General features: G+C 43.1%; 1 protein-coding gene across 19 annotated transcripts in view; it reads right to left on the reverse strand.

Annotated features, from left to right (window-relative positions):
* Positions 1–240: 240 nt before the first annotated feature.
* Positions 241–13125, reverse strand: part of ST7 (suppression of tumorigenicity 7) — a 273040-nt gene continuing 260155 nt past the window's right edge. For 9 of the 19 annotated variants that reach the window (XM_027968340.3, XM_027968338.3, XM_060414354.1 and 6 more), the window contains 2 exons: positions 11318–11457; positions 241–590 (listed from right to left, as the gene is read on the reverse strand). In XM_027968340.3, the coding sequence (XP_027824141.1) occupies positions 495–590; positions 11318–11457 (236 nt within the window). In that variant the 3' untranslated portion in view covers positions 241–494. 19 annotated transcript variants of the gene reach the window in all.

Genomic DNA, 13125 nt, shown 5'->3' on the forward strand with positions numbered 1-13125 from the left:
AGTTTCTTTTGTGTATTTGGCCTATGAGGGCACACAGTTTGGAGCTGAAAAGATGGTGCTTTTTAGCTAAAGAGAGTCTATTTTCCAAGCCAAGGGGTGCCAATGGCCTGCTGAAATCAGTCCTCTCAGCTCAGAATACCATCGTGTGGTGTTCAGCAGATTTGGGGGCCTTAGTAAATTAAATGTAACCTATAGGTTTATTTGGATACCAGTGATTTTAGGGTTGGGAGACACAACTGGTTGCTGCAATACACAAAAGTTTATTTTTGACTTTTTTTCTTTTCTGAAGGCAAAATATAATAGAACTGAACATCAATGAATTTTGTACAACAAAAACAGCTTTTAATATGGAACAGACAGTTCATGAAGGTTTTAAAATCCTGGAATGGCTTCCCTTTTCCAAAGTCATGCTTTCTTGCGGTCCACGAGGAGTTGGCACAAAGAGACGGTGGCAGCCTGCTGGGCGAGGTGAGTGGAAGGACGGGTGGGCTCCCCTAGATCCGAGTCAGCTGGTGCCACAGACTGGATGGCAGGATGCTCTCCACTTTTTCCATGACAAAGTTTAAGGGGGCAAACAAAGTGCTGAGGAACTGTGAACAAACCAGAAGAGCACACAAGTCAGGAGAGATGGTTTTTTTCCCTTTGACTACATCAGGTCTTAGTTGTGGCACATGGGCTTAGTTGCTCCATGGCATATGGGATTTTAGTTCCCTGACTAGGGACTGAACCCATGTCCCCTGTATCGTAAGACAGATTCTTAACCACTGAACCACCAGGGAAGTCCCTCAGGAGAGATTTTGTTCAAGACTATAAAATGAACCTCTCCAACCCATGCTTGTGTATTAAGTCTCTGCATCATAAAAAGTCCCCAAACACTATGATTACATATTTATGTTTGTAGGAAATGCTGGTTGATGAACAAACCTGCATTCCAGTTTCTGTCCCTCACCCAACCCTGCCACCCCAGCCCGAGTTCTGATGGACAAGGGAAGAAATGTTGGCTGACAGGCCCTCCACTCCTTGGACAGCTGCCCCCAGTGCTGAGGCCTTCCAACTGTCTTCAGGATATGAGGCTGCCCATGGAGATGACCAGCACCATCAAAAGGGACGGAGGACGGGTGGTGAATGAGCAGAAGAGCTAAAACATGGCGACAACAACTCCGCCTGCTTGTGTAGTTATAGAGCTTTAAGTGGAAAAGGCAACAACAACAAAAAGTCCAGTCTGTGGGATGGTTGTCAGCTGCTTTGGGGTCCTATGATCTCCCAAACACCCGCAGCCCAGGCTCCTTTCTGAAACAGCTGCTCAGCAGTGAGTACCATGGAGCCTGGGTGAAGGTAGCGGGCCAGCCAGTCCATGGACCATACATCCTTGTGGAAAAGGTGCTCCTCTGAAGAGACCTTCAGAATCTCTTTCATTTGGTTACTGAATTCCTTTCTGCCTTTCACGTAGAGAATAATGTTCTTTAAAAGCGCCTTTTAAAAAAGCCAGGTGCCTCACCTAAGACTCATTTAACATGATCTCAAGTCTGTTCTTATTATGTTCTCATGAAGAATCAGCCTCTTTCCACAAGCCATCAGCAGCTGGCAGAGGAAGTGCCTAAACCCAGCGAGGCACGAGACGGGTATCTGGATGGATTGCTTGCTCTCTGTTCAGAACCAATGTATCGACTCACAAAGGTTCAATATCTGGTCCTCATACTGTGGAATCCCTTGTCCCAGTCCCCTGTAGAGAGTACAGCACAGTCTACACCACCAAGAATTTCCCACGGAACTTGCAGTGTAGGACATGAGTACATACACAGAGCAGAGAGCACAGTTCTGAGGTCAAACTGGTAGATATGCCTTTAATCCAATTAAAACAGGCTCCTCTACTGGTCACATGCTCTATGGATTGCAGGTCCTCAGAAAGAAGTACAGTAGGCAAGTTTCCCAAATTTACTTGACCTCAGAATCTTTTCTTCGTTTTTCAAAAAAGAACCAGTAGAATACAAACTGGGAAGGCTTGCACCACATTATGGAAGGATCATCAAGGGTGAGATTTGTGTAACGAAAACTCGAGAGTATAAGATTCGAAATCCTTCTCTATGTTGCCTCTTTCACAACAATTGGACATATTTACTCAGTAAGGCACTTAAGTACTGGATGAGATATAGAATTGTTTAGGACAAAAGTCCCACTGTCAGGAAGGTCAACACCTAGGGGGAGGGGGAAGGGAGCTACTAAGAACTGTACCAGGTAGACCATAACGCAGCAGAAGACAGATGTACAAGCCAAGCACCAGGAAGGTCAAGAAAGGGAGAGAATCCATTCTGTTGAAAGGAACAGGAGAAGCTGAAAATGAGCTGACTGAAACAGTCCCCAGCGGATGGCTGGGGTATGAAAAAAACAGAGATGAGGTAAGAGTAGTAAGGAAAGAAATGTGAGCAAGGTGGAGGGGGAGTGGAGGATGGGGTGGGGGGCTCCAGGCTCAACAAACAGCTGGAACAGAAATGGTAAAGCAAAGCAGCTAGGAAGACCAGAAGATAATAAACAGTTCAGTTTTGCTGGAAGGGATAAAAGAAGAGCGCTCAGAAGCAAACAGAAGAGCTTTGGGGAGGGCCTTCAGTGTCAGTTTGAACTTGCACTTAAGAATAAGGCAGCCTCTGGAGAGGGTACGGAGAAAAGGCAACCCTCTCACACTGTTGGTGGGAATGCAAACTACTACAGCCACTATGGAGAACAGTGTGGAGATTCCTTCAAAAACTGGAAACAGAACTGCCATATGACCCAGCAATCCCACTGCTGGGCAAACACACTGAGGAAACCAGAACTGAAAGAGACACATGTACCCCAATGTTCATCACAGCACTTTTAACAATAGCTAGGACAGTAACCTAGATGTTTATTGGCAGACGAATGGATAAGAAAGCTGTGGTACATATACACAATGGAGTATTGCTCAGCCATAAAAATAATACATTTGAATCAGTTCTAGTGAGGTGGATGAAACTGGAGCCTATTATACAGAGTGAAGTAAGCCAGAAAGAAAAACATCAATACAGTACACTAACACATATATATGAAACTTAGAAAGTTGGTAACAATGACCCTATATGTGAGACAGCAGAAGAAACACAGATATAAAGAACAGACTTTTGGACTCTGGGAGAAGGCAAGGGTGGGATGATTTGAGAGAATAACATTGAAACATCTGTATTGCCATATGTGAAATAGATCGCTGGTCCAGGTTCAATGCATGAGACAGGGTGCTCAGGGCTGGTGCACTGGGATGACCCTGAGGGATGGGATGGGGAGGGAGGTGGGAGGGGGGTTCAGGATGGGGGACACATGTACACCCATGGCTGATTCATGTCAATGTATGGCAAAAACCACTACAATATTATAAAGTAATTAGCCTCCAATTAAAATAAATAAATTTTTTAACAAAGAACAATACAATGGAAAAAAGACAGTGTCTTCAATAAATGGTGCTGGGAAAACTGAACAATTACATGTAAATGAATGAAATTAGAACATTCTAACATCATACACAAAAAACAAACTCAAAATGGATCAAAGACCTAAATGTAAAAACAGATGCTGTAAAAATCCTTGAGGAAAACAAATGTGGAATACTCTTTGACATACATCCCAGCAATATCATTTGGATCTGTCTCCTACAGTAATTAATGAAAATAAAAACAATAAAATGGGGCCTGATCAAACTAAAAGCTTTTGCACAGCAAAGGAAACCATAAACAGAACAAAAATACAGCCTAAAGAATGGGAGAAAATATTGGCAAATGATGCAACCAACAAGAATTAATCACCAAAATATACAAACAGTGCATAAAGCTCAAAAAAAACAAAAGGGGGCAAAAGATCTAAATAGATGTTTCTCGAAAGAAGGCACACAAATGGCCAAAAGGCACATGAAAAGATGTTCAACATCACTATTAGAGAAATGCAAATCACAGCTTCAATGAGGTATCACTTTATACCAGTCATAATGGCTATCATCAAAAAGTCTACAAATAATAAATGCCAGAGAGGGTATGGCATTCTACATCTTTACACTGTTGATGGGAAAGTCAATTGGTACAGCAACTATGGAGAGGAATATGTGTGTGTGCGTGCTAAGTTGCTTCAGTTGTGTGCAACTCTGTGTGGTCGTTGGACTGCACCCTGCCAGGCTCCTCTGTCCATGGGATTCTCTAGGCAAGAATACTGGAGTGGGTAGCCATTCCTTTTTCCAGGGGATCTTCCTGACCCAGGGATTGAACCTGGGTCTCAGACATTGCAAGCAGAATCTTTACCATCTAAGCCAGCAGGAATTATTATTATTATTACCTTCTCCAGAAGAGCAGTATAGAAATTTCTTAAAAATCTAAAAATAGAGATACCATATGATCCTGCAATCCCACTCCTAGGCATATATTCAGAGAAAACCGTAATTTGAAAAGCTTTGTGCATCTCAGTGTTTATTGTAATACTACTTCCAATAGCCAAGACCTGGAAGCAACCTCAATTTCCACTGACAGATGAATGGATAAAGAAGAAGTGGAATCGTTACACAATGGAATATTACTGAGCCATAAAAAGAATGAAATAATGTCATCTGCAACAGCATGGATGGACCTAGCAATTATCAGACTAAGTGAAGTAAGCCAGACAGAGGAAGACAAATATCATATGATATCACTTACATGTAGAATCTAAAAAAAAAAAAAAAAAAAAGATAGAAATGAACTTACATTCAAAGCAGAAATAGCCCCACAGACATAGAAAACAAATTTATGGTTACCAAAGGGAAAGGGGGAGGATAAATTAGGTGTTTCAGATTAACACTACACACTACTCTGTATAAAAGAGATAACCAATAAGGACTACTGTAGAGCACAGGGAACTATACTCAACATTTCATAATAACCTATAAGGGAAAATAAACTAAAAAACTATACATATGTATATACGATTATCTATTTCTGTATTTTTCTCCTTCAAAAATAACTAATTTCTACCTATGCTTATGTGAAAATAAATTAGTATACATCTTCAAGACAAACATACAAGAATAAGGCAGCCTCAATAGTTCTTGAGTGAAGGAAGGATGGCTTTGTACTCTGGAAGGTGCTAGCGCACAGCAATGCCTGACTTTCTGAAACCATCCTTGGCTGGGCGGGCAGTACCACGTGGTTGCTCACCCTACTAACTGGATGGCTTGCACTTCTCAGTTCAGAGCTGGATGTAGTTGTGGGAGATCCTAGACCCAGGAACAAGCAATTACTGCCCACACTGCCTCTGAAAGAGACTTAAATCCTAGTTCTGAGAATGTAATATGGAGCAAGTCTCCTGATTGTATCAGCCCAACATAGTAACACTGCAGAATTTAAAATATGCATACGTAACATTTGTTTGTAATCAGAGATTGTCAAGGCTCCATAACATGCATTTTCCTGTATGTAATAGTTCCATGAAGAGGAGCTAGGTGCTAAACTGGTCTAGATGACCCAGGCATCCTGGCAAGAGATGAAGATGGGGCCCGATGAACAAGGTGATTTTGCTGGTGAAGTTGTCATATCCTGAAAACCTGACCAAAAACAGATTTATAACCACCAAATTTGTGACTGAGGGTGGGAAGGAATGACTGCCGCATTAACACGAGCCAGAGTGGTTAGATGAAAGGCATCACTCAAAGTCTGAGCTCTGGGTGACTTTCTGCACTAACTGGGGGTTGGGGGGACACCGGGAGCCACGGCATGGTAGCACAACAAATGAAGATGCTGTCACAAGGTTGGTTCAAAACAAAGGCCCGCCTCTTTATTTGCTTTGTTTGGGGCACTGACCTGACTTGGATAAAAGGGAGGCCTAGTTCAGTGGCAAGCCTTGCTCAGCTTGAGGTCTGCAAACACCCCGAGCCACAAGATGGAACACACCCTGCCTGCCTGGACCACACCTGCGCCTCTCAACCAGGTTCCACAAGAGAAGTAAGTCCTGATACCTCCCGCTTATGTGATCATTTACTGTTCTCCCTTGTATCTAGGATGTTCTATCCTTGGGAGAATTGAGAAAAGAATCCTTTGAATTGTTTCCTAGAGATCCTAGTTCTCTCGCATTCACCCAGTTGGGATGTGCACCCTTTGTTACTAGGTTACCTTCCTCCTTAGTAGCCCTCCTCGTGTCCTCTTCCCCATTCCCTCACCCACCAGGAAGAAGCAGCAATCTAATAAGGTGCCTGAAACTAATAAGCTCTTTTCACTTGGTAGCTAGACAAATGTCAGTGGCTTTCATCAGGAGGTATTACAAAAAAAAAAAAAAAAGTTTGGTGGAACATGCCTTACTTCCTTGGATGCTCATTTATATTTCTTTGCAAGTTTGAAAATCAGTCAACACTTTCTGACCCAAAACTCAACCAATGCACATGGAGAAACAGCAGTTTCACTGAGGGACTTGGGAAATGTTATTGCCTGAAAAGTTAAGTCTGAATGAGCAACACCAGGCAACCCTGGAACAGCTCATCTATCTCAGTGTCCAAAACTCCTGTCCCGAGGGCAGAGATACATGGTCCAAAACCCACCATAATTTAATCAGTGTCTTGTGGTGAGAAAAAGCAACTGAACTAATAATAAAAGAGAGAGCAACACTTCAATAGCCTGATCCTCCTTTTCCCAAAACACCATTATTTAGAAGAAGGTCATGGCTCGCAACATGCTTCATTAACATTTGAAACGCCTCTGCTTATCTGAATAAGTTCCAGGTGCCCTATTGCAATCAGACAATTGACATTTCACTGTAATCAATATCAGACTTCAAAGAGGTCAGGGTCTATAAGTTGAAGACGAGAGTCAGAAGTCAGGGGGCTGGATCTCAGGGAAGGAGAGAGACCAGAGGAGTAAAGACAGGGCCCTTCAAACAGAAGAGGTCAGCACACTGACCTTCCCACATTCTGCGAGGGGCTGAGTTTGGAACGATCACTTATTTATATGAGCAACCTTATCTTGGTAACCAAACATTCTAAGAAGAGTTAGTTCTAAGTCATTGAGGTAGATTAGATTAGGCGGGGAGAGCCAGTTGAAGCCTCTCATTTTACTATTTTCCAGTGGCTCACACTTGGCTGCGGGCTTCCTTACTGGCTGCATATCAACATGTAAACACACTGGAGAGTTCCCAAGCTGCACGCAGCCTGGCGGGTGGTGGTGCAATCTCTCTCCATCTACTAAGAGTCATTATCCCAGGGACATTATCTCAGGCTAGGGCTGAGAAAATCATTTTCACAAGCTGCAAATGGTTGCAGGCAGCCTATAGGGCAGCTGTGATAACCTGTGGGGGTCTTCACGAGGGGCCTGATGAAGTGACAAGAGTGAAGATGTGGCGAGGGCTCGGGGGCGGTGAGGGGGCGGTGGTGGTGCAGAGGAGGGAGACGGGGCTTGTCTCCTTCAGGCTATCCATCTTCCTTCTCCACAAAAGCTCCCCAGACATTTTGGAAGCTGCTAAACCTTAATGAAGGGGAGATGAATGTGATCCTCCAGGCAGAGGTTTAAAAGCAAATTTATCTGAGCTACACTTGAAAACTGTGAGTAGCTGACCAAACTATCACACCTTAGTGAAGTCGCTCAGTCATGTCTGACTCTTTGCGACCCATGGACTGTAGCCCACCAAGCTCCTCCGTCCATGGGATTCTCCAGGCAAGAATAGTGGAGTGGGTTGCCATTTCCTTCTCCAGGGGATCTTCCTGACCCAGGGATCGAACCCAGGTCTCCCACATTGCAGGCAGACGCTTGCTCGGGGGTCGCGTCACACCTTGGTAGCATATAAAATAAGAGGACCATAAAGGCAAATTTATATTTTATTTAATCATTTGGTCTCTGACTCAAAGCTATGCTGCTGCTGCTGCTGCTGCTTCTAAGTCATTGTCATGTCTGATTCTGTGTGACCCCATAGACGGCAGCCCACCAGGCTCCCCCTATGGAAATATTAAATGAGGAGAGTGGCCCTTGGTCTAATCTGTAATGAACACATCTTTGCGATGTTGTGGCAGCGACGCAGCCTAACCTAGGAAATGCCCAGTCGTAGTCTATGTACTATCTGCCATTCCCTCTAGCCCTCTCCCTGGTTAACGCGGCTTCAGGCAGTCACTCCGTATAATATAGTGGTTCTCAGCCCGGGCTGCACACCCAAATCACCAAGGGGGAGCATCTGAAAACTCAGATACCCAGGCTGCACCCCAGGCCAATTAAGTCAGAGTCCCCTGTGTTGGAAGATCAGGCATCAGTAAATTTTAAGCTTCCCAGATAATTTGAAGGTGCAGCCAGGGTATCTGGTTCCTAGAAAGCGATCACCTCAATGGCTCTGACACTGCACCATGCACCCACAGATGGATGCTAGAAGGCAGGCTTTCGTGAGGCCAGCATTCTCTGAAGGAATAGTCTTCAACCCACCCATCTTCATAATGAGTGGTGGGTGGGGAGGGAGCTTGTTAAAAACACAGATTCCTGGGCGCTAACACTCAACACTCTAAACTCCTAATGGTGGGGCCAGGTGAATTCTGCACACACCAGAGGCTAAGAATCACTGTCCTGATCCCAAACTCCCACCAAGAGCTGTACATTAGTTTAAGGAAGAATACCGGGCCAATGATATTGTCTAATGTTGTAAATATACTCTTATTTTAAATTTTACATTATACTCTAATCTACCCAGACTTTTGGCAGCTACTTTAATTCAGAGGTTGGCTTGGGATAGAAGCAAATAATGAATAGCATAGGCTCATAAACTAGGAAGCATCCATAGGGAAGCTTAGATGATACTGGGTTCAGGAATCATATCATGGTAAGGAACTTTAAGATATTCTGCCAGAAAAAAAGAGAAAGTATTAACTTAGAAGAAGTGGCCATGAATGTAGTAACTGCCTCAAGAATTTCAGAGAGGAAGTAGAGTTGTTCACTATAGTTTTGGAGAGTAGAATAGGAACATAAGTAGAAACTAAAGGAGGGCAGACTTGACCAATAAAAGGAAGAGTTCTGAGTGATCCAATAATGAAACGGGCTTCCATGTTGAAAAGGTGAGTGCCCCATGGCTAAAAGTATTCAACATGCATCTAGGTGATCTCTACCAAGTTACTGTTGAAGGCAATTTGTTTAAGGTCCTTTCAACTCTTAGCATCTATGATTATAATTATAAAAGAAGAAATGCTAAGCTGTATCTGAGTTTTTACACTGATTCTTTCTGCAGAAACCACTACCATTTATTCATTTAATAATCATTTATTGAAAACCTACTATGTGCAAGGCAAAGCTATGGGGATACAGAGATGAGGAAGACACAGTCCTGCTCGCAAGGAGCTCACATTCTAAAAGGGGGTCAGACAAGATTTTAACAATTATAATATAGTACAATAAATGTAATAATATAGGTATTCATGGGTGGGATCAGAGAGGAAAGGTTCTAACTCAGCTTAGGAGGAACTTAGAAAGGAAGCCGAGTATAAAAGAACAAAGAGGCATTAGTAGACTGGACAAGTGCTGCTGGTAATGGGGAAGGGCATTCCACACAGTGCCAACAGCACGTGCAAAAGCACTGGGCACGAGAGCCTGTTGCATCTGGGAATGGTGAGAAATTCACTGTGGCCCAAGAGCAGTGCCTGGGCAAGAGTTGAGCGAGAGTAGGCTGAAGAGGCAAGTAGGGCCAGATCACAAAGGACCTTGTGTGCCATGCTAAAGATCTGTGACTTTATCCTGATGTTGGTGGGAAACCATTGGGGAAATTCAAGCACAGAAGTGACATGCTCAGATTTTCTAAAAAAGACCATTTTGGGGTCAGTACAAAGGAAATACTGGCAGAGGAGAAGCCTGGAAAAAAGGAGACCAGTTAAGATTCTTGCAAGAAATCACAGAGATCTAAGCTAAGAGAGTCATGGGAGAAGAAAGAAGATAAGGAGAGGTGAATTCCATCTACTGACCGCCAAGCAGCTCAGGAGGTTAGATCCGACAGAGGAAACAGAGACAGATGGGATGTAAAGGGTGAGAGAAGGAAGAGTCTGGGAGGGCTGCCGAGTTTCTGGCTTGAGTGACTGGGTGGATGTCAGAGCCACTGGCGGAGGGTCAGGGATACAGGAGGAGGAGCAGTTTTGGTGGTGGGGGGAGGAGGGTGATGAGTTCAGTTTTGGAAATGTTGAGACTGAGGTGCCGGTGGGATTTCCAGTTCATCTTCAACACGCATGAAAATACTCTCGCAATTCCAGTCCCTGAGCTCTGCCGAGCAGAAAATGTCAATCATCTGGAAAGGGATTAAATCAACCCAGCCAAGTTAGAAATCATCCTTTCTGACTCCACTTGCCTTGAAATCAGAATGGAGTTCCAGGGAAACAATTGGTTTTCTTTTTCTGACTCCTTCTGTTTGAAACTCTTCTGTGGCAAAATTAGTAAACTTATCCTCACTGTGTGTACAGGTGGAAATAGTCAGTTTTCATCAAGGAAACAATGGTTCTTGGTTGTCAATGCAGATGACTTTTCTCATTAAAGCTCTTCTCCATAACCATCTTTTTTTTTAGAAAAAAATTTTAATAGTCATTTCATTTAACTCAATATATCTAAAAATTATCATTTTAACATGAATTCAGTGCAATAACTAATGAGATATTGTATATTCTTTTCCAAGACTAAGTTTGAAATTTGGTGGATATATTATAGTCTCAATGCATCTCTTTTTAAAAATTTTTATTAGCATATAGTTGCTTTACAATGTTGTGTTAGTTCCTATTGTACAGCAAAGTGAGTCAGCTATACGTGCACCATAACCTTCTTTAAAGCCTTAATGGATTCTGATAGTTCTAAACATTATATTTCTATACTTATTAATACTAGACACCCTTCACACCATCTCAGTTCATTCCCCAAACAATTTAATTTGTTGACATTACAACTTTTAAAATTTAAATCATCTTTGAAAATGTAAATTCTATCCTTCTTGCAGGAAAGACCTACAATATCTAAAGATTAGAAATAATGTCATTCAATTTATATAAAACTGAATAACCTCCCAAATATTTTTCATTTACTAGGATTTCCTTAATTCTTCATGTAATTCTTTTAGAACGCACGCATTTTGGGGGGAACTGCTGAGAATCTTTTTGTATGTGAAATGAGGCAAGGCATGCAGTAATAAACAAGCTACACTTTCTCATTTTGATTCCACTGATGATACTGAAAATTCACTATCAGTGAGCAAAGAATCAGTACAAGCACATCCACTTTTACACGACCCTCCCCGTTTCTCTTATGCTGCTTTTCATGACTTTCCCTGCCCCTTGCCTGAGGCCTCTCTCTTGGCAAATACTCACAGCTTTTGCAAAGACCCCCATGAGTTCCGGGAACTGATGTGTCAGGAGGGCCAGCATGGCTGTGAAGGAACACAATCCAGCAGTAAAGAGAATAAAAAAGGGAAGCTCCTTTTTGGGGTAAACTGAGACTTCATGGAAAGCTGTGGAGAAGAACAAACAGGAAGTGTTAGGGCTGCAGTGAAATGCACTCTCAGGGAACTTCTCTAGGTGGGATGGACTCTTCAGAGCTTTAGCTGAAGCCTTTTGGAAAGGAAAAACGTAGGGCCCTTGCATGAATGAGCGCCAACATCTCCACCAGCCTCTGGGGCCTAGTGCTTCTCCAAGTCCATATTTACCCTTCAGGACTCTATCCAGGGCACGATGGGGTTGACATGGGGATGTCACACATTCACGGGCAGGGACAGCGACACTATCTACGCCTAATACACAGTATTCCTTTCTCAAAAGGAAACATAAACAAAACTTTATTTGTTATGTGTTTTATAAATTATAAAACACATGTTCACTGAACAAAACTTGTAAAATCCAAAGTCAAGTATCCTGAAATAAAAACTCTTCTCTCTAGATTGTCACTGTCCTGGAATTTTTAAATCACTGTCACAGAGAGATACTAGTGTGTATGTGTGTATGCTAAGTCACTCAGTCATGTCTGAGTCTTTGTGACCGTGGACTGTAGCCTGCCAGGCTCCTCTGTCCGTGAGATTCTCCAGGCAAGAATACTGGAGTGGGTAGCCATTCCCTCCTCCAGGGGATCTTCCCAACCCAGGGATCGAACCTGCATCTCTGGTATTAGCAGGCGAGTTCTTTACCTCTAGCACCACCTGGGAAGCCCAGATATTAGTGTAGCTTGTATTTTTTCCTGGTACAATCTAACTATATCAGTGGAGGATACTATCCTAAGGGAGAAACATTAAGCAAGGATCATCCATCCATCAATAATGGGAGATTTTAGAGCTTTTCATAACTTTTAAATTTCAAGTGACCCGCACAGAGAGAAAAGCACCAAAGCCTGGCCCTGCGGAAGGAAGCCGTGTGGCTGTGTGTGAACAACATTGCCATTCCAACCAAAGGACCAAGGGTCTCCATCTTCCTCAGGAAACCCAAGGTCTCAAGCCTCTCCTCAACCTTTCCACTCTAAGCCCAAAACATGACAGGGTAGAGGGCCAGGGAGGGACAAAGACAAATAAACTGGAACCTGAACCCAGGGATGTCAACCTCCTAGGGCTCTCCTTGGGTGGATGTGTGCTCAGGGCCACTGTGGACACCACACCACTAATGTGCCGAACGCAGGTAACATGTGAAACCACCCATCTGCCTCTCATCCTCACCCTCAACACTCAATGACTGTGAAGGGAAATCAGACTTGAACCACTGCATTCAATTAAATCAACGTGAGTCATAATTTTCTATTCTAGAACCATAAAGATTATTCCTAGACACTGTCTTTTAAGAACTATAATCTTTTTCTAATAGTGAATCTATCCCCCATGGAAACGTGTTTGAACTCAATTAAAACATTTAAAAATGATGTACTTTTTAGAAAACTGCCTTTCTTATCAGAAATCAGAAATACTAATGAGGATCTCCCTGAAGGGAGAGCTGTAAGGAAAAAGTGTGGGCCCGTCACAGACCCTGTTTCTGAAACCAAACCTAATGCAGAGTGAGGTACCCAACCCCTTTACACATCAAATACAGATGGTGAGGAACCACACCACTGAGGCCTCCACCTCCCGAGGTAACTCATCACACAGCAAAGCAAGCAGAGAGCTGCCTTCTGCTCCTTCACCCTGAGACGGCAGCTCATTTTG

This window comes from Ovis aries, chromosome 4 (assembly GCF_016772045.2).
Source record: "Ovis aries strain OAR_USU_Benz2616 breed Rambouillet chromosome 4, ARS-UI_Ramb_v3.0, whole genome shotgun sequence".
Lineage (NCBI taxonomy): Eukaryota > Metazoa > Chordata > Mammalia > Artiodactyla > Bovidae > Ovis > Ovis aries.